The 23,501-nt window shown below is 30.5% G+C and overlaps 6 protein-coding genes across 11 annotated transcripts; 2 read left to right on the forward strand and 4 right to left on the reverse strand.

The window, feature by feature from the left end:
- Positions 1-99: 99 nt before the first annotated feature.
- On the reverse strand, positions 100-7,357 carry Dip-C (dipeptidase C). The gene is made up of 9 exons (XM_033345655.2): positions 7,081-7,357; positions 5,401-5,599; positions 5,094-5,333; positions 4,680-4,741; positions 4,566-4,610; positions 1,396-1,665; positions 879-1,323; positions 588-739; positions 100-406 (listed from the first exon to the last, which is right to left on the reverse strand). The coding sequence occupies exons 1-9, from the start codon at positions 7,098-7,100 to the stop codon at positions 364-366; spliced, it is 1,476 nt and encodes a 491-aa protein (XP_033201546.1). The 5' UTR covers positions 7,101-7,357; the 3' UTR covers positions 100-363.
- On the reverse strand, positions 1,674-4,559 carry LOC117163408 (uncharacterized). 2 transcript variants are annotated; one of them, XM_076621825.1, is made up of 2 exons: positions 4,101-4,559; positions 1,674-4,029 (listed from the first exon to the last, which is right to left on the reverse strand). In XM_076621825.1, the coding sequence occupies exon 2, from the start codon at positions 4,027-4,029 to the stop codon at positions 1,876-1,878; it is 2,154 nt and encodes a 717-aa protein (XP_076477940.1). In that variant the 5' UTR covers positions 4,101-4,559; the 3' UTR covers positions 1,674-1,875. The 2 variants fall into 2 exon arrangements, with proteins under 2 accessions (XP_076477940.1, XP_076477939.1); XM_076621824.1 differs by having other exon boundaries at positions 1,675-4,216; positions 4,301-4,559.
- A 1,734-nt stretch (positions 7,358-9,091) lies between the features above and the next one.
- LOC117163601 (uncharacterized) lies at positions 9,092-11,588 on the reverse strand. The gene has a single exon (XM_033346017.2). It carries the CDS (start codon positions 11,586-11,588, stop codon positions 11,073-11,075), a length of 516 nt encoding a protein of 171 aa, XP_033201908.1. The 3' UTR covers positions 9,092-11,072.
- An 809-nt stretch (positions 11,589-12,397) lies between these two features.
- LOC117163603 (bolA-like protein 3) lies at positions 12,398-15,498 on the forward strand. 3 transcript variants are annotated; one of them, XM_033346019.2, is made up of 5 exons: positions 12,398-12,537; positions 14,120-14,356; positions 14,602-14,728; positions 15,047-15,135; positions 15,203-15,498. In XM_033346019.2, the coding sequence occupies exons 2-5, from the start codon at positions 14,315-14,317 to the stop codon at positions 15,266-15,268; spliced, it is 324 nt and encodes a 107-aa protein (XP_033201910.1). In that variant the 5' UTR covers positions 12,398-12,537; positions 14,120-14,314; the 3' UTR covers positions 15,269-15,498. The 3 variants fall into 3 exon arrangements, with proteins under 3 accessions (XP_033201910.1, XP_076477941.1, XP_076477942.1); XM_076621826.1 differs by lacking the exon at positions 12,398-12,537 and adding an exon at positions 12,672-12,775; XM_076621827.1 differs by lacking the exon at positions 12,398-12,537 and adding an exon at positions 13,637-13,746.
- Positions 15,292-23,012, reverse strand: LOC117163598 (E3 ubiquitin-protein ligase RNF123). 3 transcript variants are annotated; one of them, XM_076621823.1, is made up of 12 exons: positions 22,708-22,959; positions 22,485-22,624; positions 22,079-22,401; positions 21,042-22,010; positions 20,844-20,971; positions 20,643-20,746; positions 19,509-20,575; positions 19,106-19,434; positions 18,867-19,032; positions 18,643-18,789; positions 18,529-18,570; positions 15,292-15,842 (listed from the first exon to the last, which is right to left on the reverse strand). In XM_076621823.1, the coding sequence occupies exons 2-12, from the start codon at positions 22,580-22,582 to the stop codon at positions 15,826-15,828; spliced, it is 3,390 nt and encodes a 1,129-aa protein (XP_076477938.1). In that variant the 5' UTR covers positions 22,583-22,624; positions 22,708-22,959; the 3' UTR covers positions 15,292-15,825. The 3 variants fall into 3 exon arrangements, with proteins under 3 accessions (XP_076477938.1, XP_033201903.1, XP_076477936.1); XM_033346012.2 differs by lacking the exon at positions 15,292-15,842 and having other exon boundaries at positions 18,122-18,570; positions 22,887-23,012; XM_076621821.1 differs by lacking the exon at positions 15,292-15,842 and having other exon boundaries at positions 18,122-18,570; positions 22,708-22,957.
- Positions 15,890-18,054, forward strand: LOC117163600 (sodium-coupled neutral amino acid transporter 7). The gene is made up of 4 exons (XM_033346015.2): positions 15,890-16,161; positions 16,378-16,738; positions 16,812-17,061; positions 17,134-18,054. Exons 1-4 carry the CDS (start codon positions 16,056-16,058, stop codon positions 17,785-17,787), a joined length of 1,371 nt encoding a protein of 456 aa, XP_033201906.2. The 5' UTR covers positions 15,890-16,055; the 3' UTR covers positions 17,788-18,054.
- Positions 23,013-23,501: the final 489 nt, after the last annotated feature.

Consider the following 23,501-nt stretch of genomic DNA (forward strand, 5'->3'; position numbering starts at 1 on the left):
ATTAAGTAAATATTTTGCAATATATATTTTGTTTAATAAAAGAAAAGATGCAGTAAAATTTCATTTGGAAAAATAAAAGTATTGATGAACTGCACTGTATAATAAAGAATATTGTTTTATTTGTTTCTCTTTATATACAATTTATAAAGGCATGACTTAAACCTGTGTGATACTAAATATTGCATTATATGCGCTATAAGAAACGCGTGTAAAAATATTTTATGACGTTATATGACGTATCACAATTGTTCTTATATCATAAGGAACAGAATATGTAAATAGTGTTTCTTCGCACGAAATTCTTCGTTATACAATCGCATATTTTATACGATGTATTCATTGTTTTCTCATATGTAATCAACTTCATTCTTTTCTAGCGGCCATCCATTCTTCTATTTCTTCCACGCTATAATTAAACGGTGTGTTATTGTAAGTTATACTTACATTTTAATTGCAAGTGACGTCAAAAATCGTGCAGATATTAACAAATAAAGTGCGTATAAATATTAGTAAATAATGAATATAATTGTAAGACGAATAATTTAAATATCAGGTAATGTAAATATCAAAATATGCAAGAAACTTACGTGCGTGGCACATCCGTTAAATTTCTTACGCCTGTTTCCGTTATAAGAACATCATCTTCGATTCTAACTCCACCCCAACCACGGAATCTTTTCAATTCTTCAGCAACGATGAATTTTGATTGATTTGGATTTTTCAGTGCTGCATCTAATAACTATATATCAACTATCTTTTTTTATATTGATTGATATGTAAAATTTTGTTAATATTATTGAATCTTTATAGATTCGAAAAACTTTAATATTCAGTACTTTCTTCACATTCTTATAATCTATTATAGTTTTTTTACTTACGCAATCAATAAAATAGCAACCTGGCTCAATTGTCAAAACCATACCAGCTAGTAAAACACGACTGGTTCTCAATTTTCTTAAGCCTGGAGCTGATGAACGTTCAGGATGTCCTGGAAGATATCCACCAACATCATGAACATCTAATCCCATAAGGTGTCCAAGCCCATGAGGCTGAAAAACTTCGTGCAATCCTGCTTTCATCATTTCATCAACATCGCCTACTAATAAACCACCGGTTTTTAATGAAATTAACATAGTTTTATTTGCTAAAAGATGCATATCTGTCCAAAGAACATTAGGCTTTGCAGCATCCATCACTGCATCACGAGCAGCCAACACTGCATTATAGATCATTTTTTGGTCTTCTGTAAATTTTCCATTAACTGGAAAACTACATGTAATATCAGCTGCATATCCACAGTAGTTTCCACCCATGTCAAAAAGGCTTATAGACAAAAAATAATATTTTTTGTAAATAAAATAAATTTCAATTAAAATGTCAGAGATCAAAACTTACCACATATCACCATTATTTATAACTTTATTATTGGGAGCACCAGCATGTCCATAATGTAATATAGATGCATTATGTCCAGATCCACAAATACAAGTATAAGACACATGCCTACAACCTCCTATGGAGTATACATAATGCATAAAAGCTGCTTCTGCTTGAAATTCTGCAAATCCTGGTTTCACCATTTGCATAATAGATTTGTGAGCATCTGAGCTAACTTTAATCACATATTCCAGTACCTTAATTTCTTGTGGAGATTTTATGACTCGACTATAAAGAAAAGAAATACATATGTCTTCACATGAAACTTACATTTTATTTTATAATAATATAATTGTCAATAATTATATAAGAAATTATTCAGTTTTCATCTATGAAAAATTTTATTCTACACATTATACAATATATTTCATTAGACTACTTTTACAATTTCTATCAAAAATAGAGAAATTTATATTTTATATTTCTGTTACGTATATGTTATACAGAATTTTCTGCAGAATGTAAACTTTTCAACAAATAAGATAACAATTTATTAGATTGATTCCAGAGTTCTTGTATTGTTGCATAATCTAACATCATAACTTTAAAACCTAATTTCTTAATCTGTCTCTTTTTCATTATTTGTGGTCCTATTAAATGTCGCGTATTTCTACAATAATACTCTGGTAAATAAATAAAAACTGCAGTATTCACATTTTTCTCCTGATCTAAATTCAAATGAAATACCGACGTGGATACCATATGCGGATGTATAAGAATATCAAGAATATAGAAATTAATAGGTGGTAGTCTATTCAATATCACATTTTTACTCAATTTTTGTTCTCCCCCTACCAAAGATGCCAATGGTTGATATATCATGTTCACTGCTCTTCTAATTCGAACATCTAAAACTAAAGGTTTCTCTACTCTTCTTAGGGGAAAATGTAAAGATGGATATTCCTTAGACTCTAAAAACATGGTAGCATCTAGTAATTTCAACTTATTTTTTATGCGATTAGAGAATACAGAATGATTTCTCAAATGAATTTTATGCAGTAATTGTGAAATAAATATCTTATCAAAAAATTTAACAGGATATTTTTCCAAATAAGTACAAGAAAGAAGAATATCTAAAGCATCATCTAATTTCAAATCATGAAATTTTACTGATAACACATCATCAAAAGTTTTCCAAAATTCAGTACTATTGGGAGGATGTACATATAATAATCCAAATGGTGTAAGAATAGAAGACAATGAAGAAGTTGATATATTCATAGCATGTTTCATAAAATATTCCCCACATTCTGACAGGATTCTTTCATTTCTGATTTGCAAATCCTTACAATAATTCATAATTGTAGCTATTAATTTTGAATCATCAATTTGTGATGCTTTAGATTTCAAATAGCCTTGTAAAGTACTTTCTATTCTATCATCAATGTAATCTTTTACATGTAAACTATGTATAAAATTTATTAAATCTTTTTCACTACATGCATTCATGCTTATACTTGCCCACTTACTGGCACTCATTAAACATTTCATTGCAGAAACATCATCATGAAAAGAATCTAGTATTTCTGCAATTTGTGTGCCTGTTAATTTTAACCAACAGTCAGAAAGTTTTCTCTCTAAAATAAGTTTGACCATATTTTTACTTTGATTAAAATACTTTAATACTTTAAATAATGCTACTAATGTATATGTATTAATCTCTTGCTCTTGAAGCAAAATACCAACCCATAAGGTATCTATTGATTTACGGTACTTAGAATCTTTATAAGATGATAAAATCTTTATTAAATTTACTAATTGTGCAGGTGAAAACTCTCCATCTGTTGCTCGACTTAAAGCTTCATCACACATGAAATCTCTATATATATTTCTAGATGGACTAACTTTATCCTTTTTTAGGGCTATCAGCCCCTGAACTATTATTTCAGCATCATTACTATTAATAATTAATTTAATCAATTGTTTCATTATCATATCTCTAGTAGTATTATCAACATCAAACTGCCTATTTCTTTGCATTTTATTAGACTTCTGTTTAAGCCAATTATTTTCTAAGTCTATAACTTTTCTTAATCCTTCTAAAGCTACTCTACAATTGATTTCTTGTGAGATCTTGTTGTCTAACGTAGGATAGGCACCATTAGTTGCATTGAACAGTTGTAATCCTTGCAATGCCTCTTCTACGTTCAAATCTTTGAAACAGTCAAGATCTGAATAAAATAATATTGCAGTTCCCTCATCTGTTTCTATGTCTATTCTTTGGTTTAATGCTTTGTTTTTCACATTAGTGTTACTTTTGGAACTTGCATTACTTTTAACTTTAAATGTAAATGGCTCATTCTTCTTAGATATATCAGGAACCTTGTAACAATTATCAATAATAGAAATGCTATTTTGATCTTTATTGTTACATATGGTTTCAATATTTTTGATCTTTCTAACAATTAAAGGCACTTCCTGTATTTCTAATCCCTCTTCTACAAGAATGCTAGTCTGTGTTAGACTTTGTTGTTCAGCATATTTTCCAGAATTGGACTCATAGCTTCGTATAATAAATTTAGTGATCCAAGCAGAGGATTGCATGCTCATACGCATTAAAAATTTTGTCCATACATGACCAGCTAGTATCATCTGCATAAAGCATACAAGCATCTAATAAGATTAAGTTTAACAATAATTCCTTCATGTCTTATTTAATGTACCTTCTCCAATTATGAAATGAAAAGATGAAGCAGTATAAAATATCTCTTGCAGAATGCAATAAAATTGTTTGTTTTGAATTAAAATAGATATAATGACCAGTATTTATATCTTGAACCTGTTTTCAATGATACTTTCAATTTAACGATTTTATAGAGCCATTATTAAAAGGCTTCATGTGAAAGGCTTGTGATAAACTTACAGAAAATAATTATAACGATATATATCGATATAATAAATCGACAATTGCTCAATTTCGATAGCAATTTTTTAAATTTCCATATATCGTGTGAAACTTCGCCAATTTCAATTTGATATATAGTAATTAATTTTTACGTTTTATATGTTCTACCTTCTATATTCTACAATAAAATAAAAATTTCTTCTTTGGAGCCATTTATTTAACTCTTTCGATCGAATTAACGTATTTTTACCAGACCGCATAATATTAATTTTGTAGCACTTACCATTCACATATTTCAGGATATAAAATTTTATTGTCAACTTTGAACCTATAACACGATAAAATGTAAATAAATAAATTATTTATAATGTAGAAAATATTGAAAACTAGTACTCACTGACTAATGCCATCAAAAGTTGCCTCTTTTGCTTGCAAGCCACTATCACTATTTTGACCATTCTAGAAGTATAATAAAAGAAATAAATATGTTTGCAAACCTAGATTAAGTAAGCTATTCACTAAAAAGAAAACATACGCGTAGGTAGAATCAATAATAATTTTATTCAAAATTGTACTATTCGTGATTTTTTCTCTATATATTTTCAAGAACAGTATCGGAAGTAATAATTTAATTTTCATATTCTTCTTGACTGTTTTATGGCGAAAAATTGCTATTTAAATTTCAAGTAACTTTTCGCAAGAATTTAGTTACATTTCACTTCCGAGCGATAATAAATTTATTTTTAAATAAAATAGCCCCTAACTAAGTGTATGTAGTCCTTTAAAATATTTATTTTAAATACTAAATTACTAAAGTGAGAAGAAGATTTGCTTGTTTTGATTTCAAAACTTTAGCTATCTCGTCGGTATAATAAGTTTCGTCTACTGCATATCGTTTTTTAAAATCGTCCAAACTATGTAATTTTCCTTCCCAAATTGCATATTCAGGCGGTAATCGTGGCATAAATAAAATGGACGTTCCTGTTGCTAAATCAAGGGCACCATAACATCCTGGCTCTTCAACAGCGAAACACCATTGAAAAAATGACTCCTAACAAAAAAATTACATAAAAAAGATATGTTATATTACTGTACTATATAATTAACGATTTATTTACCTGTCTGAATGGCCAGCATATATCAGTATCATTAAACGGAATCTCAACTCCTCCTTCGAGAATAATAAAAGTGCCTGTAGTTGGTACTTTTGTATTTGAGTTAATGCGTTCGACTAATCTTTTCCGATTGTTTTCAAAAAGGGACATAGGTACTTTTAAAGTAAGATTTCCCCTTTGAAAGCATGATTCTAATCCATTCCTAGAATGATATTTCTATACTTATCAAGTAATAAAAAATACGAAAAAATAAAAGCTTTATTTATTATTACATTAACAAACAATCTAATTTCCAATTTAATAGCAAATAATTTCAGTTCTAATTTATATAAACCTTTCCATCCAATAAAAACATCTTGTATATTACAATATAATATAATCTTGCTATATTGTTCCTTGTAAAATATCTGAACAATAATTAAAGAAGAAAATTAGTAACAACGTTGAAAGTTCTTGTAGGTATAATTTTCTATTAACAATTTAATAATAGCACAGAAATAAATAGGTCGAGTATTCGATATATCTTTATCATAAAAAAATAATACTAACAATAAGATTATATAGTTATAAAGTACTACATATGAACAAGATAAGCGTTATTCTTATTAGTGAAAATATGCTCTTAGGATAAAGAAATAACTAAAAAATTCAATGAGGATAATTTACTGTTAAATTTATTCAATATACGTACAATTTTTTTACAATCAAAATAATTACGTCACTTCAAAATTTTTTTACCGGTATACAAATTTCTTCGCCCAGTTATAATTGCTACATTTAAAAGTATACATTTTTCAATTTTTATTAAACATTTAAAATTTTGAAAAATACTCCAAAGCAATAAAATTCTAGTTTTATAAGACTTAATACAAAAATCTGTTTTAAAATGATATTAATATCGGTAATCGGTACATAATTATCGATAATTATCTACCTTACATAATCAAAAATTAGTAAAATAAGATCAATGATAAGTAACATTTTATTAAATGGAAATTGTATTTAACATATGATAAGTAAGTAATCACTGATTAACATTTTTATCTTTTTATTTTTGTATTTTTAGAGATTAAAACATATTTGTTATAGACTGTATTCAGTATTCTCTATAGTATATATAACACTTTATGGGGAATATGTCCAAATATTTAAAAAATTAATACAAGTATATTTGTTATGTTAAATAACAATTTATAATTCTATAACTTCAATTATGTATTAAATGTGATATTAGTATTAATGTTTTCATTAGATATAGAATTTGAACATTCTGTATATATGGGTATACCTAGCATCCTTCTTCGCACATGCGCAGAAGGAAATTGCCTTTAATATAACCTTAAAGTTTGGCAAAATATTGTTGTAAAAATTAGAATTTAACATTACAAACATTATCGTATTTGCTGGAATAAAAGATAGTCGTTATGGTATAATTAATAAAGCAATAAGCAATATAATTGATAGCATTATGTAAAGGTATTATAAGGTACGATAAGGAAACGAGTTGGACAAGAAATGATTCACAAGGGAAAAAAAGTAAACAACAAAGTATTTGGAATACAAAGAACAAATAATTTGTTGCTATCATTATAACAATTATATATTTATATTCAATAACAGTATATCGATTCCTAATTAATATCGGGGATATAATAAGAATCAATAAATTGCGTCTATACATACAAATGCGCAGTGTCCGCCATATTACTTTCTCATTTGTCGATTTGTTGACAGAACAGTATAGTTTTCTTATGACACTAGTTGAATATATACTTTGTAATGTAAGCAATGACTCATTCAATGTTCAAATTACGAAAATTCCATTGATACTTGTAAAATCACTTTTCACGCAAATGTACGATTCACGACCCACTTTATTATCTTTTATCTGCAACAGTCTAAAGGATCACGTGATGAATTTCAACCGACCAATAATGTTTGCAACTTCCCGCGTAACGACATGGAATGATTGGCCTTTTGTTATCATTGCCAGTCATTACTCATTACATACCTGTATGTTATATATACATGTATTAAATTTATTCTTTATAAAACAACATGAATCTACATCAAATAAAAAGGGCAGTCAAATTTACTATGTTTTAATCAATGTAAATTATTTATCATTCTATATTATATTATTTTAGATCAAACAAATGACTTAACATGTTTTTAACCTTAAAATTTGATTATTTAGCGTCCTATATTTTTAATCAATAATTAAGACGAATCATTGTTAATAAACCTTGGTGATTTTTATATGAGTATAAAACTCACTGTTTTACATAAGCTAAATTAATGTATAAAAATATATCTTTTATCTATGAAAAATGAAAAATATTATTGTACTAACTTATAATAGTAATAAATTGCAGATTTCCTATAATAATTTTTCCCATTTTTCTAACATGCTTCATATAATTTCCTATCTACATATTTTTTCTTTTATAATAATATATCTAATTAACTTTGATTTTTAATAAATAATTTTATTGTACGATTACATGATTCTATGTATACATATTTGCAACTGACTGGCTACTTTAAAATATATATCTTCATTGCTTAAAATTTTGATTATTAGTTGTGTAATTTTTATCTATAACTGATTTAAGAGAATCGATGAAATATTACGATTTGACATCTAATTTGTTCATGAACTGCTACTTGATTTCGAAGTTCTAATTAAAGACGGATGTCGTAAAACGTCACTGATAACGTACGAACGTGCATATGTATATGTATGTACATATTATTACTCATATATGTCAAAAGGAATAATTTTAACTATAACTATTTATAATCGCGTATATGTTATTTACGTATACCAATTTCCGTTATCATCTATTTCTAAGAGGTGACGCAAATGTTTCAATCCAGCCACGTACAATATTTAAAACGTCAAAAGTTATTTATCGTACAGCTCTTCCCTTTAATTCTATCATATCGATAAAACAACTCAATATTCTTTATTAACCGTATTTTACGATGCTATCAATGAATATAATAACATAGATGTAAAGAATCATTCCCTTTTATAATTTTTTACTTTTGCTCCTCGCTATCGACAATATTTCCATTACGTAACATTATCTGTATGTAGAGTAAATATCAAGCACCGGTAAATATAAGTTGATTCCCATAATCTTGTTTAAATGTAACTGAAACACTTTATCGGTATTATTATCTGACCACTATGCTACCATTTATAAATTAAGTTTTGAGTGTTTTTAAGAAAAAATAGAAAATTAAAATTTATTACTGATGTATATTAAAGTTATTTCTATATCATTTTTTATATTACATTATACAAATTTGAAAAAATATGTACTTAGGAATCTTTAAGAATAGAAAATAATTAAATAAGAAGTTCGAATATCTCAAAGATTCTGTTATTTTTTTATTGAAAGATTATCTCGTTTAATCACCGAGGATATTATGATATCCCTGTAATACCTTCACGCATGAAATATGTTTTCCATATATGTATGTACCAAGGTGACTGGATAATTTTCGTAACAAAATTTCTCCGATACTTTTTTATGGCAACAGCACGAGTTAAAATCTACATTACAATATTTGTAATATTAATACATGGCATAAGTCAATATAGTAGCTAATAAAAAATTCTCAAAACAATAATTTCCCAAAATACAACTCACTGGGTAAAAGAAAATATAAAATAAGACTAGGATGAAATCTTTTACTTGTTTATTTATAATTAAGGTTCGCCGGATGACAAATCCGGCGATCACAACGAGGTATATAACTTCCTTGATTTACACTTTAACGGTGAATTTAAAGACAAATCTCTCATTATCTACACACTCATACCTATGCGAACTCAAATCGTTGCACATACACGCACAAAATACACATCAGGAAGAAACGCGCTAATTCCCCATTCATTCGCTCATACATATGATCACGTGCGTTCATCGGAACTGTGTCTAACGTAATATTTGTAGTTGTGAACTAGTTAACATTTGTACAATATGTAGACATGACACGATACGCGATACCGTGCTTTCATTTTGTCCGGCTCTTATAGGGCGATATATTACAAAATCCACCTTTTACCGGATTTTTCTTCATATCAATTCCGAAATCGTAAACTGAATTATGCTCTACCGTTAAACCGAATACGCATGTGCATCCAATATGCATACAACAAATTTACACGCGCGTACAGCGTTTGTTACGTCGCTAACGATCGATAGTGATAAATAACTATATATGTACTTAATATATGCAGAGCGAATGTAAACCTACCATGTATCAAGCGTGTAAGAAACCCACGCACTCGCGCATATACTTTTACAACAAAGTCGGTTTACTATCTCTCTTCAATCAAGTCGGCTAAATACTTTCAAACGAACAAAATGGCGATAATTCGTGTGCGTACAATTACAGAACTTAAATTTGAAAGTATACATATACATAATATATATAACTCAAGTAACGAACGCTACATTGTTGATTCTACCTTAAACAAATACCTCTCGTTCGTTGTGCAGAAAAAAATAAAAAAGAAGAAAATAAATGAGATCACTATCCTTCGAGTTGCGATGCTTCCGCGCGTAAAAAGGCGTTTCTATAATTCGTTGATTGATTTCTCAGATGATTTACATAGTTAACTCCTCTAGTAGTAACTGGACCATAACAACCCGATCAAATCGAGCAAAATTCTTTAACTAATATATCCTATACGCGTGCTCTTTCTCGTATTTCACGCCATTAAAAAATCCATAATCATAAGATACATATACATATATAACGGAGGTAACACATGAACTTAAATAAGCATTAAATTATTGAATGCTGAATTATTATGCTAACCGATTCACATCAGATCGCACATTAAGTTGCTACTTCTTTCCATTTTTAAATACCTAATTCAAATTAACTACCAGATTACTTTCTATAATTACAAAAAAGGTAATAAACTATCAAAGCAAACAAAAAATTATAAATGTTTTTGTATAAAAAAGAGAACAAATAGGTTGCAAACGATTTCGGTAAATTTCAATTGTCAATCACTACTTCCAAAACCTCATCTTTCTAGTACCCTGGACGCGAGAGTAGCACTCAGGAACTCTTCCTTTTATCTTTTTTCATTTATTCAAAGAGGGACAAGAATCGCAGTTTTGAAAAAAGATCGGTGAACCTTGTTGTCATGTAAATCGAATCCGAGGGCCCGAATCGAGGCAGCCATATCTTCCACGTAAGCCTCGTGAGTCGTCGATACAGGCGAGCTTAGCCGAATTTACACGATTCGTGCGTGTGAAACTACTTCGGATAACAACATACCATATTTACAAACACGGCCATGTAAGGCCGTAAGTTCTTGGCTAATTATGTTTACCTCGTTGTACTTTCTTTCGATACAAGCCACACACATATTTCGCTTAACGGGCGAATATGTTCTCGCCTGATAACCCTTTTTTTCTCATGTATGCACATACACAATATATACACACAGAGTACATATATATATATACACACGAGGTATACCAAATGTATAACCGTGGAAAGATACACCAAGGAACAAGAATGACTGTTTTAATAAAGGACACCGAACTTTTTTTTTCATTTTTGTGTAGTCTAGACACCACAAAAATCTGTTTAAATCTCCATATACCGGTCTCGTATACCGGCCGCACTATAATTCATTTTCACAGCTCAAGTGGTTTGTATACCGGTGGTAACTGTTCGTCCTCCGAATCGTAGAAGTACGGTTTTCTTCGATAAACCGTCGACGATTGTTCATCATCTTCCTCCTCCTCGGAATTATCCAGATCGACGAGATTCGCTTGAAGTCTCTTCACAGCCTCTTTTATCAAACCACCTTCTCTGAGCAATTCTTGTAAAAGCTCATACGGGTCGTCATCTCTCGTTGTCGGCCTTTTGTGATGGTGATGATGATGAGCTAAGTGATGACGATGATCGTGGCCACCGGTATTCTTCATGCCGCACATCTCACAGCTACTGGGATCTGCCCAAGACCTCGAAGGTATTTGATATGGTGATGGTCGGTTTTTCTGACTGATGCTAGATTTAGCTTTCAAACTGGATAGTCGAAGGTTCTCTTTGATTTGAGAGACAAGAAGATCGACGTCGCGAGAGAGGAAGTCCTGCGTCGTGTTGGGCACTACCTCGATCAAGTAGGTTGTTTCCTCGGCGCTCGGCATGGCGTAGGTTACTTTCCCCCGTTCACCGGCTACGAGAACAAAAGGACAATGGCACGAATGCCGTGTTTACACCTCCACGTCTGCGATACTGGCGAGCAGCGGCTACAATAAAGCCGCGCTCTCGGCCAACGTGTTATTGTCCTCTCTCTTTCTTTCCCTTTCTCCTTCTCTCTTTTTTTCCTTTCCTTTCGTAAGCAGGCAGAAGGTTCTTCACATTGCACACATCAATACACAAGAAAAATACTTTCCTAGCTTATTGTTTCCGTTTTTTTTTATTTTAATTGTTTCTTAAATATATTGTAATTTCTTTGTCAGAGTAGAATAAACCTGTCTTTGAATGATATAGGTAACTGAATTGATTAAGCCTGCCTAGCTTTCCCAGTTAAAGGTGCACTTGATGTTTACGAACATATTTAGAAATGTTCGTGTAAACATAGATGGCCTAAACTAGCAGTCGCGTCTCGTAATCGCATGGAACGCGTGATTCACTGTGTAAATACGCACCATTTATCCTACCCCCTCCTCTCCAAGCCTTTCCTTTTCTCGAATGTTGAACGAATCATCAAGTTTTGCTCGTGCTTTAGTTCGAAGAATTGAATGAACACATCCTCATCGGACACATATATTGGTGTAGTCGGCCACACACACGCACACACGGTGGTTTTAAATTCGTTTGAACGTATATACACGAAAATATTCTTCTTTGTCTATCTCTTTCTTAACTCGATTGGAGTTATTTCAACGTCAACATCGTCTCTTTCTCGATCGTGTTACATTTCGATTCGAGCACACGTTGCACAATAATACACGTTTTGACGCAAGTCTGGCTCCGGCTCTCACACAGCGTGTACGGTTCGGAATCCAGAAATCCACTGACGATTGCAATACCTCCAACAAATAACTGTTTTCGGATAATAAAAGGTCGAAAGTTTACAATTTTGAGTAATTCGTAAGTATAGAGATTAAAAAGGGCACGGCAACGTTCCCTAGAGCTAAAGCGAGCGACCGCTCGTCCGTTAGCCACAAATCTTCTACTCTCTTATTATTGTTTTGGTTCTGACGCGCATGCGCACTTTCCCCCACGCTCGTGTAAACAAACCGTTAACTCGTGAGCTCTAGCGAATCGATAATATCTTTACCACTTCCTTGTTGCACGGTGTCCCCTGCACCCCCCCGGAAAACCGTGTGTAAGTGTATATACATATAAGCCTATAAGGTGAAATGATTTCACTTCGTAAATTTTTCGCAACGTATCGTTCGGATTCGGGCTAAGCATGAATTTCGGTGGAAGAAACACGTACACACACATCATTGATTCGTTGCATAGACATATGAAATATAGACCGACATGCTTTATGAAGAGTGTGGTTCTCGTTAAAAAAGAGATAGAGATATATTACGTGGTCTCTTTTTCTCTTTTTAATAGATATTCGTTTTTAATACATAGAAAAAGAAAGAGAGACCTTGTTATTTATCTCTATTTCTTTTTCCACAAGGGCCATTTTCTCAACACGGCATTTGCGGTCTATACTTCTCAAGTCTATGGTTTATTGCATGTATGTATGTACGTAAGTTGTATGTTGCTCCTGAAGCGCTTCAGCTTCGATGAAATAGAAGGATCAGGGGTCGCAGGGCAAAGGGAGGGAGAGGCTGCAATGTACGGATCAAGGTTACACTCGAGTCCGTGTTAATCTACGTCATCCTTTGCCAAGTTTATGGTGCGTGCGCATACGCGCGTGTACTCGATTTCCACTTGCGATATATGTGTTTACGTAAGCATTTATCGGCAACCAGCAAATCATTCATTAGATCTAATCCGCGAAACAACGTAACCTGTTGTGGATCCACTTTCGCAAATTTTCTTCTAATTGGCTGAAAAAAATGACGAAATCATAGGAAAGATTTCATATACACACACATTCGTTGATTGCATCATCACGAATATGTATTGGCTCTTGTTACATGTATGATTATTTACTTAACATATGTATCGCAACTATCGCGAATTTGAAAGGAATGACATTTTCTTCTAATATATCTGCTAGTTTCATTTAGAGATTAGGCGATACAATGTTTCTTCAAGTATCAATGCCAATGAAAGATTGTTTATTTGGATGTGTAGATGAAAATGATGATGTCGGTTGTGATATAACGTTCGGTAAAAATAGCTTGTAATTTTTGTTATGAAAGGTGGGTTAGTCGGTAATAAATAGACTAACCTCGCTTTTTATGAAATCAATATTTATCGATCGAAAAATCATTCATCAATTTTGGCTATATTTTATATTTTTGATCTATTGTTGCATAATTCAGTTTTCACTATTTGAAGCTTTTTATGTACAAATTTACTGAATAATATCATTAATAAAATTTTTGTTAAATGAAATAACACCAAATGTAATGAATTTGTGATAATAATTTTCAATTGATGTCAATTTAATATTCGATTCACGTATTCCATGTATGAGTAAAAGTAAAAAATATATGTATGTATTTTTATATTGTTTAATGCGCTTTTCTTTTTTTTACAGTGTTCTAGAATTAAGTAGATGGCGCCATCTTAACTTTATATTTAGGAATCAGCTGATCGAGTGAAATATTGATGCTTATGTACTCTCAGTTGACTACCATTTCATTTGACTGTTTTCAACGAAAAGCTGTCATTCATTGGATCATAAACAGAAAAACAAACGAGGTTTAAACGAACCCGATCTATCGTAATAACTATGTTCGGTCGTGTGTTTATGTCAAATTTTCGTAATATTTCGGTAGGTACAAACACACTTCTCATATAAGTGTACGTTTACTATCGAGCAAATTGTTCTATAATAGAAGAAACTTTATGATAGCTACCATTCCCTCTTAACATGCCAAAATCAGCTCGTTAAATACTTATTATTCACGTTTGAAGAAATTCCTAATATCCATATTTTCATATTTCCTTTCTCTTCAAAAGAGAGAAATAAAAAACTTTTGAAGAATGCGTAAGATGAATAAAATGAAAGTTTTGCAGCTTCTATCGAGGGTATGGAATGGACCCAACAGGGCATTGGCTGGTAGAAATGCTGAACAAAAAATGATATCAATTCTAAGAAACAAATTTCCTCAAGCTAAACTTATAGAAGTTAATGATGTCTCAGGTAAAATGATTGTGAAAAAAAAGTAAATTATGGTATATTTTTATTGCGACAATGTAATGGAATATGTAATAGAACGCTGATGCTTGTTGAAAAAAGTTATCTTGATCATTATTAAGGAATAAAGACTTAAGAATGATTTGTCTAATATAGAAATATGAAAGAAACGTTAATTTCATTCATTTAAGATTCTATATTATTTATTTTTAATTTAATATTTTTGATTTAAAAATATCTTGCTTCTAAAAATTTTAAAGATATTCTTTTTATCTTTAAAATTTTTTTAAAGCTTGAAGGGATGTATACATTTTATTATTGTAGGAGGATGTGGTGCAATGTTTGAAATAAATGTTATTGCACCAGAATTCAAAGGATTGAACACTATTAAGCAGCATCGATTAATTAATGATGTAAGAAACATTATTGAAAAGATATTGTTGCACCATTGACTTTTTTTTATTGTAATTATTTCCACAGGCCCTTAAAGAAGAGATTAAGGATATGCATGGAGTAAGAATATATACAAGCGTTCCTGAAGCTTAGATTATTTGTAATTTTTTACGAAACTATTTCTTATATCATGTAAATGTATGACTGAACTGTATAAAGTTTTGTAAATTTTGCATATAAATATTCATATATACATCTAGCAATATTTATTTGTATTCACATATATATAAAATTCAATGTTTATTTAAAGGATTTTAATAATATGAATCATCTATATGCATAATAGAAATGTGTACAATAAATGACTAACATAATTAAATAGATTTTATTTTTCTATATATTATTTTACCCATTCATTCAATTTTATAAAATTTGATATTTTGTTCCCATCATGTTATCTTAAATAAACATTTTCTTATAAAATATAAAATATTAAAAATAACATATTATATTATTACAATTATAAAATAACACACTTTATTATTTTTAAATATATTAGACTGTCAATTGGCTTTAAATAAGAAAGAATGTCTAAAGTACTATAATTTATCATCTAACAAGTTTTCAAATTTAGTAGTAAGTTTAATCAAAGTTAACACGGCGACATCACGCGGATTCAATCGGCAATTCCAAGTCGGAAGGTTTAAAGTTCACCAATAGATCATAACTGAAACAAAGTATGTACTTGTAAAATATTTCTTAAAACAACAATGTTATTAAAGTAACGAACATAATTTTATTTTCTAACGAACTTTGATCTAATTATCTAGTCATAGATATTGCTGATAAATTTTCTGTTTACTCGAAGAAATGCATTATCCCAGATAAAACTTGGATAGTTTATTAGTCAGGAATAACCATTCAGATTGCAAACATCATCATGAATTGTTTAATAGGGGATACGGAACGACTTATTACCAATGATATGTTATTATGTACTGCACCAAGTCCTTCGTCTATTCCTAATGCTGAAAATGCTCGATCAGGTATTACGTTTATTATTTTACTTTATAATACAGTTTCTAATTTTTCTTCAAACATAAATAAGACACATCTGTCATTGATTTTTTCTAATAATTCTAATTTATCTACTATTTATATGTCAAAATAATGTACGATAGTAAATTTTGCTTATATATTTAAGCATTTAAGGAAATGAAATGTATTGCATATTTTTTATTAATTGTTTGTAATATTTGCAGGAACCAGCATATTAAGTACAATTTTTCTAATTGTGAATGCCACCTTAGGAGCTGGTCTTTTAAATTTCCCACAAGCCTTTGATAGAGCTGGAGGATTGGTCAGTTCTATTAACGTGCAACTTGTTGCGCTCATCTTTATTACCGCTACACTTGTCATTTTAGCCAATTGCAGTGACATTACAAATACCTGCACTATGCAAGATATGTTTGCTAATTTTTATGGACAAAGATCATTGTTTCTATGTGCACTTTGTATTGTGATATATAGTTTTGGATGTTGCTTAACATTTTTAATAATTATTGGTGACCAGTTTGATAGAATTCTGGCAACATACTATGGACTTGATTATTGTTATACATGGTAAATGAAAGTATATATTGGAATATTTTTGTATTAATATTACTGTTTTTTATTAACTAATTTAATATTTTAGGTATATGTCCAGAACATTTGTCACAACTGTGACGTGTAGTTTATTTATACTGCCTTTATGCTTTTTTAAAGGATTGGATGTTCTAAGCTATGCTAGTTCTATTGGTTGCATAACTATTTTATATGTAATAGCATTAATAGTCTATAAATATTTTACAAATACTGTGTATCCCATTAATTCTATGAAAATATGGCCAGACAACGAATATGAGGCACTTCAAATAATTCCAATAATTTGTTTCGCATACCAGGTATCCTATTTTTAAGAATGTTGTGGTTTTAATTCGTTGCTTCACTCTTACAAATGATTTTTATATTTGCAGAGTCATATGACAGCAATACCAATGTATGCTTGTATGAAAGAACGCAATCTTAAAAAATTTACATTATGTGCTATAGTAAGCATGATTATTTGTTTTACTGCTTACACAGTGGTTGGTATTTTTGGATATGCGACATTTGGAGCTGGAAAAGTGCCCAGTGATATTCTTCAAGGCTATGCAGACAAAAGTATAATTCTCACTTTAGGGATTATATTCATAGCAATCAAAAATTTTACTACATATCCAATTGTCTTGTATTGTGGTCGTGATGCACTTCTAAGTCTTTTAGGAATGGACAGTAACTCTATTAAATTTAGAGTTTTTATTACATTGATCTGGTATATACTGTCTTTAGTAATTGCGGTACTAGTACCAGATATTTCACCAGTTATTAATTTTCTGGGTGCGTTGTCAGCAGCTTTTATGTTTATCTTCCCAGGCATTTGCCTATTTCAGAGTACACTTTTGAAAGATTCGGAACTACATTTAAATAAAGATCGACTGTTAATATTTTTTGCAATTTTCATTACTGCGCTTGGTGCGTTTATATCTGGTGTTATACTTACAGAAGCAACAGAAGATTTGAATATAAAACCTAACAAAAGTTCATTAGTAACTGGATTTAGACAGTTGAAAGAAAATCTATGTACTTAGTATATCTTATATGATTTGAGGTTGTAAAATATTTTACACAAGAAAAATTTGTGTAAACTACTAATAAGCAAAAGAAAAAATGTCATAAATGCTCGTATAATAATTTTATCATAATGTCCTGTGATTTATAACTGTTATAATTTAGCTAAATATTTTAATATTCTCTGATAGATTGTATTAATTATAATAGGAAACAGGAAAGACTGATACATACGCAAATATAATGGTATGTTTGTTATATTATGGCAGAAAATCTATATAAAGACTAAAATTTATAATTTTTTTATTTTTGTACTGCATTCATAAATCTTTAAGACAGAGTGATAGAAAATAATATTAAATAAATAAAATTTTATATAACATTTTATACAATTTGTTTACTTTTCTCCAGAATCTATCATAGCTTTTACAAGAAATTTATTTTTATAATTACTTTCACGATTATGTTATACCGTCAACACGTTGTTATGGATTATTTCGAGGACGTAATTTCATTACTAAAATCGTGTAACACGTTGCTAGAAAGGTCTATGACTTTCTCGATCGTAACTTTACAAAAAAAGCATGATCTACTGTTTAAGAGATGTCGGTCGATACAAATACGACATGTTTGGTGATTACAAGGTTTAAAAGTTACTGCTATAGGTTGTGCATAGCATATTGTGCAAATATCACCATTATCGCTTGAAATTTTTGAGTTTGGTAAAATAGCACGACATTCGTCTAAATATTCTATCATACCTTTCACTTTTTCAATTTCTTCTTCCGTTACGTCATTTTTATCTACAAAAATTTAATTTAGAAAGTTATGCGATAATTTTTTATATATCATACTATATATTTATTTATACTTACAATTTGAAAAAGAAAATCTGTTTATATTTCTTCCTTGCTTATCTTCAACTTTTAAATCTCCTAGCAAGAAATAAAGAGTGCTCATTTGAAAACTCGGCTCTATCAATAGGGTTTGAGTAATCCTTGGTACTTCTGCTATGGGTTTTGCTAATAAAATTCATATTTTTCTTACGCTGAATTCTGTCTATATACCTTCTTTACTTGTAATTAAAAATTATACTTACATTTAGAGTTGATCATATCATCATTCAGTAATGCCAACAAAATACCTGTAACTGCTGCTAGTATTGGGTAGTGGTCCACCGACTCTAAATCTGGGATTTCCAATAACACAATATGTTGGAAGCAACTAGTTTGTGAGCTAATTCTATTTAAAATTTGACAAAGTAACTAAAAATAATAATGTAATGATAATTATATGTTAAGTAAAGTATAAAAACATTAATAACATAGAAACATGTACTTGGCACAATCTAAACAACAGATTTTCACTGAAAGACTGTGGTGAATTATTGAAGATATCCGGAATCACAGTGATGATCATTTCCAAAACTCTCAATAGCGAAATCGTTAAGTCGAAACATGTGGCGCAAACTTTTAGCTGTCTAGATTCAATGAAGACTCTTTCGGACCTGGATGAAACATTGTGAATCTCTTGAACCATTCCAATAAACTCGGAGAAAGTCCAATTCAGCAAATTTAGTAAAGAATTTAACAACGCTGTCGTGTCTTGAAGATTTTTCAATAATATATCCCTTACGTGGCCTTGGTACACAATGGACGGACATGGCTCTAAAGAACGGAGACTAGTAAGCTCGTTGATTGTCCAATTTTTAAGGCATTTACTGAAAACAAAAATTACGTACTTCTAGGTTGAGAAATTGATTCTTGTTGATAAGATTTTGGTCCGACTCTTTTCAAAAGATGTGGGCTTCTTTCATATCGAAAGGCAAAGCCATTACCTTGCCAAAATCTGACTAAAATCCAATTTGACTCGGCCCATGCCTTGTTTTCGTATGATTTCAATAAGTTCGTGACAAGTTTTATTCGACTCTCTTCTGGTACACTTTCCATAGCTTCTAATGTAAGTGGATTGAACACGAATCCAGCTAGCGTCAAAAGTAACGTACTCTTAGAATCTACGTTTACTATACGAGAGTCCATAAAATGATCACAAAGAAATTTAGCTGTGTTCAAAAACATTTGTTGGTAATCTGGAATTTGTTCAATACGTGCTGTTGGATGCATATGATTTCGTAAACCAACACACACGTCGGCTAATGCTTCTACGTAAAAGTCCGGGACAAAACTAAACATGTTTCCTTCTAAGCTGGCGTTTGTCAAAGTCAACGTGATCACTTTTAGAAGCCATACTAGTTGTGATTGTTTCTCCTTTGAATAAATAGCAGCACGAATCCACGCCATATGTCTTCCCTGTTCTATTAACTTAGCATTGAAAACGTTAATGGATCTGAGTAATTCTTGTTCGATTGACACAGATTCAAGTTTCTCTTTCTGTTTAACTTCTTCTAGTCGTATTTTTATATTTTGATTGGCAGAAATATATTCTAACATGCTATTCCTAAGAAGAGCCGCTTTTGCCAATGGCTTCTTTGCTACTAGATGGTAAAATAAAATAATACTATCGAGTAATTCAAGCAAAGATGTAGTTGGATCTGCAGTGTTCATGGGTAATGATGTTGTATCAAGGATTATTGATCTTCCTTGATCTAGTGAATTCATGTTGTTCACTCGAACAAGTGCCATCCTATATGAATGAGATGTTTCTTGAGTTTGATCCATTGTAACAATTGTTTGGTGTTCAGATCCTAACAGTTGTATTAGTTCACTTCTGTGCATCTTGTTCAAATGAGACACTAATCCACCCAGTCTTTCGATTCTGGAGTAGTCGATCGACCCATCGTAAAATACCCTGTTCATTCCAATTTATAAAAGAAAAGATGTTATTAATATTGAAAGTATATTGAATAAAATTTTACCTGGAAGGCACATAAACAGGTGATGTTCCAACTTCGGTATCCCATAAAATTTTGAATGCAATCAGAAGTCGATAAATACAACAAAGAGTAATCGGTGCCGGATTCTGAAGTTATTGATTATTATCTGTAGAAATACTGACCAAAGACATAATGCTAAACAAAATAGTTTAATTATCGAAAGTTTAATAGTTCGTTACTTACACTACTTGCTATAGGAACAAAACGCTTAAATTTTCTTAAAAATATAGTTCTTGAAGTTGGTCTTTTTTCATTACCATCAGAATTGTCAAGAAGAATTATTAAAAATTGTACTTGTAATGTTTCTAGTTCTGTAAAATACAAATTATAAATAAAAAATATTAAAAATTATACAACAAAAACGCTTAAAATTGACTGTACCAGAGATTGTAGTTTTAATTTGTTGACAAGCTTCTAAGTAACTTTCTTTATTAGCTTCAACTGTTAAATCTACAGGATCTGTTTCCCACCATACATTACTAACTATGTCAATCAGTCCTTTTTCATCTGGTGGTTTAACATTCAAGAAATTTGGAAGCCTTACTTGATCAAAGAGTAAATGTTGCAATAAATACTGACGCGTTGATACATGTTGACAAAGTTTCGTTAGAAGAAGCAAGTTCTTACACTGATCAGAATATTCAACTAAATAAGATACATGTTTGAATGCAGACATTAAAAAAACGACAATAGTTTCTAAACATATCCTGAGTTCATGCTCTTCAAGAAATGTCCATAATAAATCTAAACATGTTGACAATAAAGAAGTTTCTGGTTCCGAAAGATGTCTTATAAAAGGAACCACAATATATTCCGTAACATATGGCATTGAAACTAAAGGTCCTATATGTTTTAAAACGCAATTTGAAAGACACATTAAATAGGTCTGTACATTCATATCTTCATTATGTAACTTTTCTTTGTGTATAATCTCTTTGCTTATATCACTCTCTTTGTTCATATTTTGTCTTGTATCTATCTGTTCTATTATTTTTAAAAACCATTTGAATAAAAGTACAGCTTGATGTATTTCTTGTTTTGGAATTGCTTGTAATGGCTCATATCCTTCTAAAGGATAGTGCATTGGTGTGGATCCAAAATTGGCTGTTAAACCTTCTTTTAGTGCAAGACTTACTGTTGGAAAATATGCAAAACCAGCACCCATTGATATATTTTCAAAAGCTCGTCCAAGACATCTACCATTTCTATAAAAATCAACATATCCATTATCTAAGTCTAATGCACATCCAATAATGTCTCCTGTATGCCATGGTTCTCCATATGTAAACGTAGTTGCATTCCATTTTCTAACACGGTTTCCATCATAAGCATATGAATTAATGGTATCTCCTAATAAAGATACATTCTATAAGATAGAGTTAAATTCTTAAATTATATTATCAGAAATATCAACATACCAACACCAGATTCTTGAGTGAATGTACAATTAACTGTACTCCAACCAATTTGCATGAGACCTTTGGTTCCAAGTTGAACTTCGTACATCCATTTTCCTTGATATACCGCTGTATTTGCTCTCATTGTGCTAAAATTACTTCTGCCACTAAGAGTGAGCTTATCAGGAGAAATTGAGAATAATCCTAGACGTGATGTTATGTCAAATCTGACAACATTTGGTCCAATTCTGCCAATTCTTTTGTCTTCTACATTTTTCTCTGGAGCATCTTTTAAAAGAGCACTTTCAATGTACCTATTTGTTAAATATAAGCTATGAGCTACCCTAAAATGTTAATACATATATTTCAAAAACTATTAACTATGATAAATTAATACATAAATAAATCGATCGAGTAGTAAAAATACCTTGATGATTTTTCACTTTCATTGCCAGATTTTCTATCAGTAGATTCTAAGAGTATATCTGACCCAAAAATGTCTCTCACTATTTCATCAATTTCCATGTTTGAAAATATTTATTGTGTATCGACATTGAAACCATTAAACTGGAATAAGTTCAAGTATGAAATACAAGGATCAACATTGTATTTTCAATAACTTTTCGAAGTTGTAATTATCAAAAACTAACCACATTTTTTTTACCGAAGGGAAAACCGAGAGGGACACATAATATCAAAAACGAAACAATTGAATCTGATAAAAGTATGAGGACGTGAATGTTAATACTCGATACTGATTTGTTGAGAAATTTTTTCAAGCTTTTCGTTAATAAACACGCATACGCATGGAATACAATGTCACCTTTACCTTTTCGCAAAGAACATGTATGTAGTTATTTACAAAAACTGACATCAGCTGATTTATCAGCCGTCCTTATGTATTTAATTATGTATTCTTATTGACCATTAGTCACTCACTCATCAAGTGTAAATACTGCATTTCTCCATTTAAATTTCGCGCGCTCTATAAACATCGATGAACAGGAAACAGTAGTTTTGATACGTTTTTTTACATTTAACAAAGAAAATCTTATGTAAATGTTCATTTAAGTTATTGCATTCAACGTGCAGGATACTTGTAAAAGGCCTGCCAAAAATAAATGATTTATTACCTGTTTTTTCACATTTTTCATTAGTTTTATACTTTAATTTCAAGTTAGCTTTCAATGATCACCTAATGGTTCTTGATTGCACTGGAGCAAGTAACTGGAAAAATTATAATTTTTAACACGACCAAAAATATTTTTTATCAGGAAAAATAATTCGAATAATATTAAAAAATTATAGACATGTTAAATTTCTTCCAAAGCGATGCATAAAGTTTCTTTAAAATTGCAGTCATAATTCAAAGTTATCATTAAACTAAAATTCAGGGACTCTTTCCTAATAATAAAAACAAAAGAACAAGCACTAAGAAATTTAC

Source organism: Bombus vancouverensis, chromosome 9, assembly GCF_051014615.1.
Source record: "Bombus vancouverensis nearcticus chromosome 9, iyBomVanc1_principal, whole genome shotgun sequence".
Classification (NCBI taxonomy): Eukaryota; Metazoa; Arthropoda; class Insecta; order Hymenoptera; family Apidae; genus Bombus; species Bombus vancouverensis.